This window comes from Bombus flavifrons, chromosome 1 (genome assembly GCF_040668555.2).
Source record: "Bombus flavifrons isolate JBK064 chromosome 1, iyBomFlav1_principal, whole genome shotgun sequence".
Lineage (NCBI taxonomy): Eukaryota > Metazoa > Arthropoda > Insecta > Hymenoptera > Apidae > Bombus > Bombus flavifrons.
In genome coordinates, this window is record NC_138442.1 from 20,539,666 (window position 1) to 20,557,054 (window position 17,389).

At 32.0% G+C, this 17,389-nt stretch overlaps 3 protein-coding genes across 24 annotated transcripts in view; 2 read left to right on the forward strand and 1 right to left on the reverse strand.

Annotated features, from left to right (window-relative positions):
• LOC138190159 (titin) overlaps positions 1 to 2,987 on the forward strand; it is a 149,828-nt gene extending 146,841 nt beyond the window's left edge. For all 15 annotated transcript variants that reach the window (XM_069109558.1, XM_069109465.1, XM_069132867.1 and 12 more), the window contains 2 exons: positions 57 to 362; positions 1,249 to 2,987. In XM_069109558.1, coding sequence (XP_068965659.1) covers positions 57 to 362; positions 1,249 to 1,451 — 509 coding nt within the window. In that variant the 3' untranslated portion in view covers positions 1,452 to 2,987. The remainder of the gene's footprint in view (positions 1 to 56; positions 363 to 1,248) is intronic.
• A 1,481-nt stretch (positions 2,988 to 4,468) lies between these two features.
• Prp4k (Pre-mRNA processing factor 4 kinase) lies at positions 4,469 to 12,378 on the forward strand. 8 transcript variants are annotated; one of them, XM_069113527.1, is made up of 15 exons: positions 4,469 to 4,598; positions 5,190 to 5,360; positions 5,450 to 5,696; positions 5,765 to 6,246; positions 6,334 to 7,108; positions 7,188 to 7,535; positions 7,613 to 7,698; positions 7,766 to 7,912; positions 8,008 to 8,161; positions 8,236 to 8,488; positions 8,903 to 9,141; positions 9,264 to 9,941; positions 10,036 to 10,184; positions 11,139 to 11,215; positions 11,686 to 12,378. In XM_069113527.1, exons 1-12 carry the CDS (start codon positions 4,594 to 4,596, stop codon positions 9,462 to 9,464), a joined length of 3,108 nt encoding a protein of 1,035 aa, XP_068969628.1. In that variant the 5' UTR covers positions 4,469 to 4,593; the 3' UTR covers positions 9,465 to 9,941; positions 10,036 to 10,184; positions 11,139 to 11,215; positions 11,686 to 12,378. The 8 variants fall into 8 exon arrangements, with proteins under 8 accessions (XP_068969628.1, XP_068969715.1, XP_068969547.1 ...); XM_069113614.1 differs by having other exon boundaries at positions 9,264 to 9,924; positions 10,026 to 10,184; XM_069113446.1 differs by having other exon boundaries at positions 9,264 to 9,693; positions 9,793 to 10,184.
• LOC138184210 (inositol monophosphatase 1) lies at positions 12,183 to 16,265 on the reverse strand. The gene is made up of 6 exons (XM_069122001.1): positions 16,083 to 16,265; positions 14,622 to 14,755; positions 13,343 to 13,602; positions 13,088 to 13,193; positions 12,869 to 13,020; positions 12,183 to 12,704 (listed from the first exon to the last, which is right to left on the reverse strand). Exons 1-6 carry the CDS (start codon positions 16,140 to 16,142, stop codon positions 12,598 to 12,600), a joined length of 819 nt encoding a protein of 272 aa, XP_068978102.1. The 5' UTR covers positions 16,143 to 16,265; the 3' UTR covers positions 12,183 to 12,597.
• Positions 16,266 to 17,389: the final 1,124 nt, after the last annotated feature.

Sequence of the window (17,389 nt, forward strand, 5' to 3'; positions counted from 1 at the left end):
AGTCATCGTGAGCGAATTTTCATTGAAATTGTAATTTATTGCTCGCGATTTCACAGACGTGCCATCACCACCAACAGCGCCATTGGAAATCAGGCAGATCGCAGCGAACACGGTCGTAATTTCATGGGGCAGACCGGAATCCGATGGTGGAGCACCATTGGAAGGTTACAAAATTGCTATCAGGGACGCGAAGAAGACAATGTGGATGGAAGTAGGCAAAGTGAACGCTGAAACACAGAAATTGAATATCAGGGATTTACAGGAGAATCATATGTACCTGATCAGGATCTTTGCCAGGAACGAAGTCGGTCACAGCGATCCTTTGGAGTCTGATGAACCAGTCAAGATCATACCAGCTTCCGGTACGTCGTTTTTAATTTACTATTTTAAATGCTTTGTTAAACGAACATTCGAAAACTTTGAAAAATCTTGGAGAAGATTTTGAAAACTTTTTGGTAATTCTGGAGAGAACGCTTATATAGAAACTTTGAGAAATTTGAAATAAGATATTCGTAATCTCTTCAGAGTATCATCCACCTCGACGAAGAAACAAATGTAATCTTTTAAAAATCTTAGATTTAAAATCTTGAAAATTTGAATAGCGATATTTGGATCCTCTTGAAAATTCTACAAAGGACATTTGGCATTTAGAATATTTTAAACATTGTAAATAACACGTATATTTGAAATGCTGAAATGTTGAAATTTTTAATTCTATAATTCCGGACTGTGTATTTTAGATTCAGATTTCGAAATCTCCTGTTGTTATTTCTGTATTTTGAGATCAAAATAGCTGTTATTTTATTATTTGGATAAATCTATCACACCGTTCTGAGCCAAAAATCCTTTATTGCGTTTTCTTACATGGACTAGGGATAAAAACAAAAGAATATCTTGAACCTGTCGATTATATCTAGAACTATTTTCTAGTTATTTATTATTTCTAGTTATTTATTGTATTGTTTATTCTAGTTCTTTATTATTTTCTAGTTATTTATTGTAACTAGCGCATCTGCATATAGATAGCGAGCACGAACTCACGTTGTCATTTTCAACATCTACGATATTTAGATTCAAAAATCCCTATATAATACCCTGTTCCTTAGAACAAAGTTGAATCGAAAGATACATTCGAGTATAAAAACGTCTGTATCTTGTTATTAAATTTGAAGAATGCCCAAATCGATACATCCAATTGAACAATTTGCTTCGACGCCTGCACGTGCAATTTTCTGTTTTATTTTTCAGAATTAGCCGTAGTGGAGCCAGTAGCAGAAGCCACCGAGAAAGGTGAAACCGCGTCGATGAGCTTCAGCACAGAGAACACGAGTTCTTGGCTACGCGAGCACAACATGGATGCCGATATCCATTCGTACGCGAGAGCGAGACTTCTCAGACAAGACGAATACTTCTTCCGCATTTGGCATTATGCTAAGAAACTCTTCGAATAAGCATTTCTACGATTTAATGGCTGAAGAAAGACGAAGAATCAATTGATATTCGTTCTTCGTCTTATCGAGGACCAGAACAATTTAACGCGCTAGTAAGACAAAAAGAAAATCAACAGAGACAATAAGGAACATCTTTGATATTAATTTCATACAGAAATTTCATTCTTCTTTTTTCTAACGAAATTCTCAACAAATCGTGTTCGTATAATATTTCGAACGACTTGGATAATTACTTTCTTCTTCGGTGAATTCGCTTATCGTATCTATTTGATCTCTCACTTGAATATCGTCATACGTGAAACAAGGAAAATCAATGTAACATTATCGAATCGTTCCTTTCTTTTAGAAGCACGCGTATAGAGACTAGATTTAATGTAAGGATCGATACTGGATGGGTGTAGAATCTAGTCAGCGTAGTAATAATATTTCTTTTTTTTTTTCTTTTTTCATCTTTTAACGGACCAAGACTTCCTCACGTATACTTAGAGTCGATACAAATGGAAGAGGAATTCTTTCCATTCTTCCGATTCACGAAATAATCGATAATGCTAATAATCGATAAGGGTAATCGTATTACTGAAAATTCGTGAATCCAGCGAGGAGAAGTATGTTTGGAAATAAACTAAGAAATGTTATCAGTGATCTTTATGATATAGCTTATCTTTTTATTTCTTAAGCATTTTAAGTAAAATTATAAATAACATTAATTATATTCTTACTATCATAAAGATTCACTGTGATCTTTCTTCGTTTCTGAATTATTTAATATTATAGAAATTATTCTTATTTATTATTTATTGGTTGTATAATTATTTCTATTGTTCAAATAATTCCATTATATTCGAATGAATAACTAGCTATTCGAATGAATGGAAAGTTTGTACGAATTTTCAGTCACACGATTGCGCTGTACTTGAAAATGAAAACATCCTGACTTCCTCGGGATATTCCTTTCGTTAAAACAGTACGCTATTGTCAAATATTCGACGAGAAAATTCGAAAAGCCCCGAGACTAACAGATCGTCGGAGAATGTGATAAACGATCGGAATCGATCGAGTACCTTGTGTAAAGAAGCAATTTAGAAGCGATTTAGAAGCGATTAAGTATACTTGAACCCTATCTCCCCCAATCCTAAACCATCCTATTGTCCATCCCTTCGTTATCCATGCCACCCTTTGTATTTATATTATAATTGCGAACGGAAAGCAACGTTCGGTTACTCACCCAAGTTTGCGAGGATTACTTTTAGTATTTATTCGTAATGTATAATGTTATATTTAATTGTTATTCGTCACCATTGCCGATGTAATTAATAATAATTGTTCATAATAAATCGGCATTGGTGCCGATTATTCATGCGACTGGTCATTAAGAGACTAGAAAACGAAACGAAGAAATGCCACGCGTGGTTGGTGTCGCGAGACGTAACAAAATATAGGTGCAAAAACAACAGCATAATTCACCAACAACGCGTCGCATACTTCGACGTTATATTGTAAGACATTTTGCGAATTAAATTATTGCATATAATATAATATACGGAGTTTTTATTCGATGAAGAGATCCCTTTTTACCTACAGTAGGTTTCGTAATGTGTATTTTATTTTAGACTCGAATGAAATAGCAAAGAATGGGCAAATAAAGGCAATATGAGATGTGCATATGAACTGTTTTACTGAAATAGAATTTTAAAAGAAAACTTTTTATTAAATTCAAATTAAACTTTTGTAAAAATTTTATTTTTTAAATTTCATTGAAAGATGACATTATTTACGAACATGTTGTCTATTCATAAAAATGAAAATTAAGTCGTAAAAAATCAATATGGAAGACAACAAGATTCATTGTGTTCCATGTTGTTTTTCTTAATGAATGTCAAGACTTGTTATATGAATATAGAAACTATGTTTATAGTACCAATTTTAGTTCCAATTCTAACCACCATGAATGTCGTCATTTTATTCTACATTGAGTCGGTAACGTTGGAAGTGACACAAAAATGGTAGGTTCGTCTATAGCTAGAAAGCGCACGAAACAAAAGACACAAAAATACGACGTCCCTCGGTATTGTGTCACTAAGGATCCATTGACCGTTATGTACACCCTCAACAAACCTAAGGTCCCGCCATAAACTGAATCTTATTAACTTGCAGAAACCGCTAATCCTGCAAGTATTTCCGGTTTATAGCCGATACTTAAAAGGTCTTTAGGTTTATTGTGCGCTCTTAGAAATTACGGAACAGCTGGTAATTATATAATGGAAAACCGAACATTTACCTAATGGAAATGTCTGGATTTTCCCGTGAACAAGGTCACCCATACCGAGCTTTCCTCCGTAAGTATATAAGAGCGGACAGTACGAGTACGAGTTCGAGCTCAGTTCCAGACTAGTACCAGACATCCAGTTCAGTACGAGTTCAGTTCAGCTCGAATACGCTCAATCCTCAAGACTTCTTCGAAGACCACCTAACTACTCGTACTCAATCTCGGTCTTCAGATCAGACTACATATCTACCCGGATTCTCTAACATCAGAGCAACCCATTTCTTCGTCACCTATATCTTAAGCAGCGGAGTTACTAACTTGTGTTGTTGTACAAAGTTCTCAGAAATATATATATTGTAACACTGCTAATCGTAGCGTTATTCCGCACATCCTTGCATATTTAAATTTTTTATAAATGTATTTAATTTTGCCATTTATTTACGTATAACATGATAATATACAAATATTATATAATATGTATTCGAAAATTGACTTACTGATGCGGTGTGCTGCATCGCGATATTTCATCGATGTCTTCTCCATATCTTATTGCATTGATTTACTATAAAACTGCTATAATTCTGATACTATTATTATAATAGTACTCACTGAAGCATAATTTAAATTCACAAATACGATAACGATAAATTTAATAAACAATAAAACCGACACGGCGCGCTCTCCTACACAAAGGTAATACAGAAACCGGAAGCAACTCTTCTTTATCGATAGCTCAGTATTCATCAAGATATCTCGAAATAACATAATCGAAGGAATATAAAATGGCGACTCAATAAAGAGTTCATATATTCGTGTAGTTGTTTTGTGCAGTGCATATCTATAGTTTTTCTTAACAACAATTTATAAATCATTATCATGGGGTAAGTCGGAAATATCAATGAATATTTTTACGCAATCAGGAGAAACATTTTCTTTTGATAAATTGAAGGATGTATAAGTCTGTATAATAGTCTGTTTACATCGTATGTGCTTATTCGATATTCTGTTTATTCTCGGAATAAATTTAGTGTGTTTTTAACGTATTCTTCTTTTGGTATTGCGTACAACAATTGGATAAATACGAAGGAAAATATTTCTTCGTACTATGTGATTTTTAATGTAGATCTATCGAAAAAAATAACCTATTTCTTATGTCTCGTTACATTTATATTTCGCAACAAAGTCCACTTAACATTATCCGTTTGAAATAAGATAAATGTTACATGTGACTGTAGCGGTGATGTAATTTTTAGAATGGAGATATTAATTTGTCACCTGTAAGATTTTATGTGTATATATTTTATTTTTTAATGTATATGAAACATTTTGAGTAGAGTTTCATATTCATTAGCAATATATTAATCTATGAATTATACACATGTATTAATATACATATAATATTTTAATATATCAATGTTAATATGCATATAACCATTTGTTATATAATAATTATTTGTTTAATTACATTTTAGTACATCAGATTTAGAATGTATAGAGTCTAAAAGAGACATGGTGACTATAGATTCTGAATCGGATATGTTGGTTGACCAAAGAAAGAAGAAGAAAAGAAAGCATAAACATCACAAACATAAGAAAGATAAATTAATTGAAAGGGAAGATGGGAGGATAGAGCGTCAAGAACGGTATGTACAATATGTATATATGTTTTTTAATAATCAATTTATTAATACTATTTGATTCCACATTTACGTTGTCATTAAATACATTTTAGAAAAAAACACAAGAAACATAAAAGACCTAAAAAAGAAAGAGAAGTTGAGAATGGATCATTAGATGGCAAAACACCACGTGTAATTCAAAAAGATTTAGGTGTCAATGGCAAAGTGAAAAATTCTTTACTAGAAGTGGTTTCTACTGAAGAAAGTGACGATGAGAAATTGGTAGATTTAGATTCAGACGAAGTAGATTGTACAATCATTGAAGATGATATTGACCTGGAAGAATTAATGAAACAAAAGGTATAATTCTCCATCCAGGATTTAATAAAAAGTACATAAATATTCATATATTTTTAATATTTATACAGGAGCGTTTGCAAGCATGTTTAGTCCAGTACCTTTCGGACGAATCTGAGAAGGAGGATAAGGAACCAAATCAAGATGAAATAAAAGCTACTGAAACACCTGATGTTATACTTGTAGAAGATGATAGTGAAAGTGACAATATACCCCCCAAAAAGCGAGCTAGGAGTAAGTCTGGTAGTAGAGAACGCAAAAAAATCATGAAACCTGAGAGGCGTGTAGTAGTAGATATGAGCAGGGATCGCAGAAATCGAGAGGAGCATAAAGATAAACGAAGGGAAATAGAAAAGAGACGGGAGGAAAAAGTTCGTACTAAAGAGGAAACTAAGAGAGATGATAATAGAAAAGATGACAGGCAAGTGCGAAAACCAAGCGATAGACATAGGGAGGATTCACGAAAAGAAGATAACAAAAGACGAATAGAAGATGATAAGCGTAAAGATTCTGTCAAAAGAGATGAGTCGCGTAAAAGAGAACAAGATAGAAGGTGTGTTAAATGTAGAACATTTAAATATAATATCTTTTTTATTAAATACTTTTTTATTAATAAATTTTAATAAACATGTGTTTACAGAGAAGAAGAGCGAAAACGAGAAGCCGATCACCATAATTCTAGATCTCGTAATGAATACAAATCATTAGATAAGACCGATAAATCTAGACGCGACAGTCGCGATAGATTAGCAAGTCGAGAACGACAAAGTAGTCGCGATCGGCATGTAAGCCGCGATAGACATGTTAGTAAGGACCGCAACGTTAGTCGAGATCGACATGCCAGTAGAGATCGACATATCAGTCGAGACAGACACGCTAGTCGTGATCGTCATACCAGTAAAGATCGTCCGCCTAGTCGTGATCAACGTAGTCGAGACAGACCTGCCAGCAGAGATCGGCATAGTCGTGATAAAAGAGACAGTAGAGAACGCCATACTAGTCGCGATCGGCCCAGAGATGGTAGAAGTAGTCGTGATCGTAACGACATGCGAGAACGACGAGATAGTCGGAACCGCGATAGAATTAGAGAGCGATCAAGAAGTACAAGAAGATCTCGTAGTCCTATTAGGAGTAGATTGGATAGAGATCGGAATGATCGTTATAAACGCTCTAGATCGCTCTCTCGAAGTAGACGAGACAGAGACAAACATACTAGAGATCATGATAGGGAGAGAGAAAAAAATGGTAAAAGGGAACGTAGTGATAAATTCAAAGATTCTTTGTCAGAAGGACTAAAAGTAGAACATTCAGAAACTTCAAGTGAAGAAGATATCAAAGACATAGATATCGAAGAAGAGGAAGATGAAGAAGCTATTATTGAACGTAGAAGGAAACAAAGAGAGGAACTTTTAAAGGTTTGTTAGTTTTATTTCTATTTAATTATGTTTCTTTAATACTGTGAAATAATAATTGTAAGTTTTTCTTCTTGTCCAGAGGTTAAGCGGACCAAATGAAGATTCAAATATGTCTGCTGAAATTAATACTGTTCCCGCAACTCCACCTTCTGAAAGTCAATCAAATGTGTCACAGAAGTCAATAGAAATTTCGTCTAATAATAACGAATCCACTTCGGAGAGTCATACCCCACCATTGCCCGAGAAACCAAAATCGCCACAAGTTAAAAAGAGAAAATCTAGATTCGAAGACGCTCCATCTGAAGAGACAGAGAAAAATGAAGATACAAAACCGACAGAAAAAATTAAACAGGAAGAAAAACAAAACGCAAAAAAGTCAAACGAATGGGACATGTTTGCCGAAGCAGACAACATTGGTGATTTTAATGTACGTAAGTTTTTCTCTTCTTTTGTTTAGTTTTTATATCTATTTTATTTATTAAATATTAGTACCTTTTTTTATAGAGCCCCACAGTCGAAGGAAAACGACAAGGCGGACCAGATAATCCAAGTTTAACAGACAATTGGGATGATGCAGAAGGATATTATCGGTAAATTGTTTTTTTTTTTTTTTCTTTTTCGTCCTTAATATTAAAACATCTTGTTTTTTATTTTTAGAGTACGTGTGGGCGAGACGTTGGATTCCCGATATGTTGTTTATGGATATACTGGTCAGGGTGTATTTAGTAATGTCGTAAGGGCTAGAGATACTGCTAGAGGCAATTTAGATGTTGCTGTAAAAATAATAAGGAATAATGAAATAATGTAAGTCAACAATGAAATAACGTAATGTAACAATATATCTGATAATTTTACGATATTGAAAGTGAGCAATGTACAGAATTTTTTTATTCTTTTAGGCACAAAACTGGCCTTAAAGAATTAGAAATACTTAGAAAATTGAATGATGCAGATCCAGAAGATAGATTTCACTGTCTACGACTTTTTAGGCATTTCTTTCATAAAAATCATTTATGTATGGTTTTTGAACCATTGGCTATGAATTTAAGAGAGGTAAGTATATATTACATAAATTTTATACTAATTAATTACATATTATCGTTTATTATATAAGAAAATTTATTTAGGTTTTAAAAAAATATGGAAAAGACGTTGGTTTACATGTTAAAGCGGTAAGATCGTATACGCAGCAACTTTTCCTTGCTCTCAAGTTATTAAAACGTGCAAATATTCTGCATGCTGACATCAAACCTGATAACATTCTAGTCAGTGAAAGCAAGTTAGTATTGAAACTCTGCGATTTTGGCTCAGCGTCTCATGCTCATGAAAATGAGATAACACCGTATTTGGTATCAAGGTTTTATCGGGCACCTGAAATTAGTAAGTATTGTTCATTTTTATTAGTTAACAGATAATATATATTCACACTTCATTAATCTCTTGGGTTATTTATTATTTTTATTTTATTTTAATTATCCTTAACTAAAACTCGAGAGATTAATCTTTGTTTACTTATCACTCTTCTACTTTAAACCAGCTTTTAATAGCCGTGCTATAGTATGCCCTTTAAAACATGGCACAAACGATTTAAAGATACTGTATGTATTAGATACGAACAGACGAAATTTCGTAGCGGCTAGGTTATATTAGTCGCATTAGTTTTTCAAACGTTAATAGCAATTGTATGTGACAGCTCTGATACATTGATCAAACCTACATTGGGGAGATCTCCACTGTCATAGAGATTTAATAACATTTATCACATATCATGCAAATAACATTGGCATTTTCTAGTTCTTGGTATACCGTATGATTTCGGCATTGACATGTGGTCTGTGGGATGCACCATATACGAATTGTACACGGGAAAAATAATGTTCTCGGGCAAAACCAACAACCAAATGTTGAAATTCTTCATGGACTTAAAAGGCAAAATGCCTAATAAGCTGATTAGGAAAGGCTCATTCAAGGATCTACATTTTGACTCTAACTGCAATTTCCTGTATCATGAAGTTGATAAGGTCACGGAGCGGGTAAGTTATCTCTCTACTGTTCTTTCCAACCTTGTTCTTTTCCTGTGTGGTAAGTAATCTAACGATTACTTGTACTCACAAATGCACGTGAATGATAAAATTGCTAACACCTATATTTTTAGGAGAAAGTTGTAGTGATGTCTACGTTGCCAGCCACCCGTGATCTAAACGCAGAATTAGGAGGAAATTCTTTGCCACCGGAACAAAGTCGAAAAGTTGGACAGCTAAAAGACCTTTTGGAACGAACGTTGATGTTGGATGCAGGAAAGAGAATTACTGTGAACCACGCCCTGGCGCATCCATTTATACAAGAAAAGATATAGGTAACCCTGCCTGGGGTCCTTCCGCATCGGAGAATTCATTGACGTAATTTTACAAAAGAATGTTTAAAACGACACCGCTAACGATTCGTTGTATATCATAAAAGCATTACTAACATAATGCGGTGTCTCCTTATATCGAATGTCCTGTATCCGTTACAGCAGAAAGAGGCGGTGCAAAAATTTCACATTTCACTCGCCATTTCAATACGACAGGAGAACATTTGAAGACGTAAATACGTCATAACGAAAGGAAGGAAAAATTATTTGCATAACGTATTGTACTCTATCAATCTGAACTCTATTATTTAATTAATGATAACTATTGCAGGTCAATAGAGTGCAATATTTTTATATTAATTAATAACTACTACAGACGATGAATAATAATGTTGGAATTCACCCATTGATGCATTTATCAACGATTATAAAAACGACATATTTGTACTTGGCTCGAAACAATGTAGTGTATCAGAAGGCGTAAAAAATTATTTTCTCGTGTACATTTTTTTGAAATAGAAATCGCTTAGATTTGGTTTATTTCTTTTCTTTCTTTGTGCACAGCAATTATAAGGTATGTAAGTCCAACACGGTGAATACTAGAGGAAGCAGCTCGATGAATGTACGTCGTCGAACGATATTTTTCCGTGGATGAAAATCAAAACTGGGAAAGTGACCGCCTCTTTCAGCATGAATTGGCCATCGATACTTAGCATAATGGTGGTACATAGTATTTTTCTTTTTCTCAATCTTTTGAATTTCAACACGTGACTTTCTTTACAAATGATAACTCGTAAATAAATAATTATATCATAAATGGATGATAATGCGTTACATTCGCGACGAAGAATCCCAAGTTTGTGAAATTGTAAAACTCTTAAGAATTTGATCGTATAATTTACGAACACAAAATCTTTTTTTGTTCTGTGCCGTCGCGTATATACGCACGAATGGCATCGAAGTCTAATAACAAGGAAACTTGTACTGACGAGAAGGATACAAATTGTATAGTACGTAGGTTATTGAAATAAAACAACACATACTTATCAGAATGAGAAACAAGCCCTGTATTTTATATTTTCAGTCTTAATCGCGCGCTATTCTCATGCAAAATTATAGAAGCACTTGTACGCAACGTATTTCCATAAATAATTATATATAAAAAGGAAAAAAGTACCGATTGTAATCTCTTTTTTATCTCGTAATGAAATGTTAGGTAGAGAATGTGTAACATTAGAAAGTGTTGGAGAAATGACTTATTGTGTTAACACTTATCACCATCGATTGTTAGCATTACAAGTAATCGTTTTCACATTAAAAGATGCATTTATTTAGGCATTGATGTAAAGAAATATGAAAAAAAATAATGATGTACATATATATTTGCACTAAGAAATAGAAATTTCGAATTGCATTACATAGAACGAAACTTATTTAATGCTTTATATTAACATGTTGTCACATAGAAATATATAAAAACTTATATTTCGTTTCAACAGATTCATCATAGTAGCTTGCGATTTTGTATCGTTAGCTTCGTTAAATTTTCTTTTCCTCCTTTATTTAATGTTGCGTTCTTTATTTATAAGATACGACAGAACGTCAATGCTGTTTGAATGGTTCATGGTATTTGCGGTTTTTATATGACCATATTGTACGAGATTGCTTATGTTTCAGATATGAGTCTTCGATTCAAAGCATCGATAAGTGCGAGTGGACCTTTCATGGGCTTTTAACGCCGTTCCCGTTGCAAGGTATTCATGGGGGACTGCCTTATGGGATATTTAGCATATCCGTTTCTCGTTAAACAACATAACATTGCAAATCAAAACCTACATAATTATGTCGTAAAACAAAATCAAGTTATTCTAACGGTCATCCCTTATGCTCTATTCTCTTTGGTAGCAGATCAAATTTGTTTTGCACATATCTATATATACATATCATTATATATTATTTTAAAATATAATTGCAAAATCATATCTCTAAATATGATAAATGAATAGTTTGATATTAAAATTCCATTACTTCATTAATATTTTAAATAAAGAATAAATACGTTTTTCTGATAATATGAGGAATTGTAAAAAGTGCTTTTGCAAAATTCATAAAAGGGAAGCTAGATGTTTCGGGCACATTTCAATACAGAAATAAAATGAATACACAAAAACTTAAACTAACTCATAATTTTCTAATTGGCTATTTGGTAATGTTTCACTTGTAGCCCTCCCTGTGAGGAGGGGAGGCAATGGAAGAGATGATGAGATCAGTTGGTGGAAAACATGATGATGAAGGAAACGGGTGAGATTCTCTGGGCAGCAGCTTGACAACTGTATAAAAATGATGCCTATCGCAAAAAAGGATCACCAAATATTTAATATAAATTTATGTCAACAGGAAGGTTTGTCATAAAATTTCACTGAAATTAACAAAACCGTAAGTATTTGAACAGGTAAGATATATATGAATAAAAAAATGAAAATTATAGATAAACTTTTTTTTAGTAATATGAATCTATCTAATATAACTTTTTAGATATTTATTATTACGTAAGTATAGGTAATATTAAAAGGAGCATGATACTAATATTTATGGCTTTTAATTTTTAGATTACTGAAAAAAGATCCAAAAATAAATAAATTTAATACAACAAAGAGCGACCTATAAAACATATAACATGCGTATAATTATAAGAGTAAATTACACATGACATGATTGTATAATGGCACAGTTAAATTTATTACACATTATATTTCAATAAAAATCATAATTACTTTCACATTCATATACCTCTGATTTCAATATACAGTATTGTTACATACCATTCACTGAATGTGTATCTTTTACACAGATTGCAAATTTTGTCTCAAACATTCATGTAAATGTCTTAATAAATAGTTACATTTTCGTAAATGTTTATATTTGTTTTGATTTGTAAACCTTAAATGCTTACGAAAACAACAAGAGTATAATGATCTGTGTTTTATTATTGAAACTAAATCTTATAAAAAGAGAGAGGTACGCAATACAGATGTTTATATACATCAAAGATGTACGTGATAACGTAAATCAGTATGTAGCAAGGCCTCTTTTCGAAGATATCCTTTTATGATATTTTCCATACACATTATGATTTTTAATCACGTTCGGGATAATACTGAACTAATACTTTGGCTAATTCTTGTGCCAACTCCATTGTTGACGCACATAGAACTCTTCTGCTCATGACGTCAAACGGCCCACCTAGAAACGAAACAAACGAGCGTGCAAAGAAAAAGCAAACATTATAAAGAAATTATGTACATATCTATAAGTTTCAGTACTATTAGAATTATTTAACATTAAATATTGTAATTTAAAAAAAAAGGTGGAAATTATTAATTTACTTTTATTATAAAATAAATTACCTGCTGGATCTATGCACACTCCACCGGCTTCTCTTACAATGATATCACCAGCTGCTACATCCCACGCGTGGATACCAAACTCGAAAGAAATATCCGCTCCACCGAGAGCGACCATGCACATGTTTAAAGCCGCAGATCCCAGAGCTCGTATTCTGTACAACAAATATAACTGTATACAACTGTATAAATTGAATTTTTAGAAAAGTAATAATATTTTACCCGTGAACTTGTGAAGTAAGATTATTCGCATTTTCCAATACAATTTTCATCTTTTCTGTATCTCTGCTTGTGCCCATTTCCATCATTACAAGAGCTTTACGTAATTCTGAAAAAAAATGAATTTGATTCAAACTAATTAAACAAGAAAAATATCCAAAATAATTAAACTACAAACAAATATTTCATTTTATTTCCTACGATAAGTGATCCAGATCGATCTTTATCTATAATGCAAGAATCTATACATTTTTATACCTTTCTCTCCTGAAACCCTAATGGGAGCTCCATTCAGGAAAGCACCTTGACCCCTACGGGCTGAGAAGAATTGCTCCAAAATCGGGTTGTAAACTACACCAATTTCAGGAGTCTTGTTAATAAGCAGTGCGATCGATATACAAGTGTGGGGCAAACTATGCACGAAGTTCATTGTGCCGTCAATCGGATCAATGATCCATGTAGGAGCATCCGTGAGTTCAACTTTAGTCCCAAGCGAAGTTGCCTCTTCGCCTATGAATCTATCAAAATATATTTCCTCTCTATTAGAGAAACTCGATATTTTTGTTATCACGGCATTTTATTATAAACAAAATTGTTACCTATAAATATTTATAATACACAAGATTTGTAATTTTTATTATCACAAATAAGCATTTTTCTTCATTCTGTTCCTAAATATTTTATTTTGTACCTTAAAAAATACATAATTTGTTTCGTTGAATGAAATTTTGTTGTGTTATTTAAAAACCAAAAAATTATTTCGCGTGTAACTTTTTGTTATTATGTTAATGATGGGATCCTAGGAGGATTCCAGATCGATTTCACGACTGGAAAATTCCATTGATGATCTGATGAGACCCTTCGCGACAGATCTGGTCCAAACACATATAACGAGCTTAAAGGGGATACAACGCGTCGAATGTTTCACTAGACAAGGTCAGCTAGGAATCTGGGAAGCTATTGAATTCATTACTGTTTCTTATTTAACAGAAAATAAAAAAAATGAATTAATCGAAATATTTTATTGACCATGCTTTATATATCTTTTTTCTGAATTATATATTGGATGATACAGCACTCAGATAATGACAGTTTTATTAAAAAATCACCAATTTATTAAAAATTATAATAAAACTACAAACTACTTTACTTAAAATTTTTAATAACTTTTATTGGGATACTATCGATTTTGTTTCCTGTTAACAAATTTTTCCACAAATTTCAAAAGTATACTTAAAGAAATTCTGATATACTTAAAACAAATATATTCATACATTTGTATAAATATTTCAATTATTTTCTATAATTATATTAAAATATTTGAAAAATTACAAAGCTTGTGTTAATAAATTAACAAAATGTTTTTTATTCAATTTAAAGTTTGACAAATTTTAACACTCGTTAATTTATGTTTGATAAATTTGTCAATACCTGTTTAAATAGTACGGAGCATATTATTCCATCTATTAGTGACTATGACTAATGAAATAAAAATTTTGATGAATACATATAAGATGATAAATATTATAAAACGTACTTGTGATCCGGAAATTTGGAGGAGATTCCATCGACTAGCAATTTTTCCACCTTTTGATCCCATTCAGTGACAAGGTCAACTTCGCAGGATTTCGTCATTGCATCTTTAGGTTGGTTAATTTTTTCCCTCACGATCTACAAAAAATCATAATTGAAACATAATTATTCTTTTCAGTGCGAAAATCTTCAATAACGAATCTTTTTCAAACGGAGAAGATTGAAAAATTAAAAAATGCGTGAAGTTTTAAAAATGTTCCTTATTTCATAAAGATATATAAAAATACAATATTTTTCGAGTTTAATTCATCTAATGTTCAAAATTTTTCAAAAAGTTTAGGTTAGGTTTGGGTTAGATGTCGATAAATTTATTTAAACATGTTTGAAAATGCTTACATCGTTTAAAAAATACCCAAAACCCTAACCTTATGTATATGTTATATATGTAACCATCTTGATAAATTCTGAACATTAAGTGAATGAAACGGAAAATTCATTATAAAATTAAAAAATTTTTCGTTATTTTGTAAAAAGACACTCGAGTCAAATAGTCGAAATTGGAAAAAAGTCATTAAACTACATAATTTACTCAATTTTCTTCTAACCATTATATTTATTGAATTCCATGTACACAAAAATGTACAATTTTGCAATTAATTTCCATATAAAAAAATTTTATTCCAAGTGTATCGTATATAATTAAAAAACTATTAATAGTTTGTTACAAATGAAATTATAATTACGTAAACGTTCTATAGCTTCTGTTATCGCTATTTCATTAGATGTTTAGATAATGATTCACTTAATGGTAATGGTATTTGCATAAATGCTTCAGTAATGCGATTATATTTTATAATTTTGAATCATTAGTTGTACAGATCAAATGCATTCAACTATTTATTAATATATAATATAAGCAATAAATAGAGAGAAATAAAAATTATAGGTTATAAATTATAGCATTTATAGAGTTTAGAGAATCCGCGTAATATAAAACGCGTCATTTTATCCAACGCGATGAATTTGCTTCTTGGAAGCCAAACAAATACACATTCATGCTCATAAATTAGCGGCATTATTTATCCCCAGAAATTGACGCTACATAATACGCTAGAATATAATAATGTATAATATACGCAGGTAAAAAATAATTATGTGCATTAAACAATCACTAACGCATCGATCAATTTTGCATTAAAATTCACAACATATCCAAGTGATTTAAAGGCAATAATTAAAGTTCATCATCGAAAATGAAACTGCGTTTATGTTACATGAGATAACATTAGATAGAATAACGCATAGGAAACGAAAGCAGTATGCTAGTTGAATAAGAACATAATTGAAATCTAAAGCTGCGTGCAAAATCGATAAAACGTAGCCCGCTATCAGCTAGGAATAACTCGAAACACAAAACAAGTTGTGGCCGCTTCTCATCAATTTCATCAAAGAAAATGTCACTTACCGAGCCAGCTTCCTTCACTAATCGAAGAACGGCTATATAATATTCGTCGATATCGAACATGATTGATTAAAATGTTTGAAATATTCGAAAAGAAAGCACGAGTTTAGAACGCCGTCATAACAGACACAAGTATCAACGTCGTATGCACAATGGCAACGGCTACAGACTAACTGACGTAACATCTCGTCAGCTGGTTTTAAAAAGGGTTCCTTTGTCACTGAATCACGAGTGAAAGCGACAGTGGCGACCCCGTTCGTACAAAATTTTGCTTCATAACTATTCTTGGTTCCTTGATAATCGTAAAACTCTGTTGCTTTGATAGTTTTCAAACATGTTAGATATTTTGTTAATATATTGAAAATAAATAAAATTATTTTATTTGAAAATTTTGGAATCTAATAAATTAGATATTTATTAGATGGGTTTTTAATGCATTAAAGACAAACGCGAAATTATTTTATTTGAAACGTATACATAATTATCTCGTTTAAGAACATTCGAAATTAGTAAATTATGAAATAAACTCAAATAATAAAGAGTTTAAAAGATATGAAATATGAATTATTGTTTCAGTTTAAAAGACCTAATAATACATATAAAATAAATGCAGCAGAAAATGATTATGAACATAAAAATAGACAAAGGATACATGTTGAATCGTTCGTTTCTTATTCAGTTTTGAAATGCTGCTTTTGGAACCACAAAAGCCGGTTCTTACAAAATATAACTCGATCGATAAAAGTTAGAAGAGAGTTGGAGACTAGAAAAAGGTGAACCGAATAAATCAGTACAACAATTTCGCTTAACAGATCAATAATAATTATGTTCTTCAACATAGATATATTTACATATATAGTTGTCTTTTGCATTATTCCATATAGTATACATATATACTTTGCAATATATATATATATATATATATCGTTATCACACCTATAGTTAATTTGTTCCGCAAGGAATGATATGTATGTGACATGCCCCCATTAGGAGACACGAGGCAACGTTCCGTTTGACTCACCTTACGTATAGTATAACAATTATAAAACCAGCCTTCTAAAAAATTACCGAAAATGCCAACTTCCTTTCGCAAAGTGCGTTAATGATGGTGCGTATACTTAGGTCTCACGTCTTCTGTTCCTCCTTATAGGAACGGAAAATCATTGTAAAAAACAAATAGTTTGCTAAAATTAAATAATTTCTTTCTATGTATTTTTATAATCTTTCTACTTTTTTTTTTGATAACTTATTATTCCTATATACCTAAAGAAAATAGAGAGTTATGGGCAAAAGATCTTACGCTATAGCTA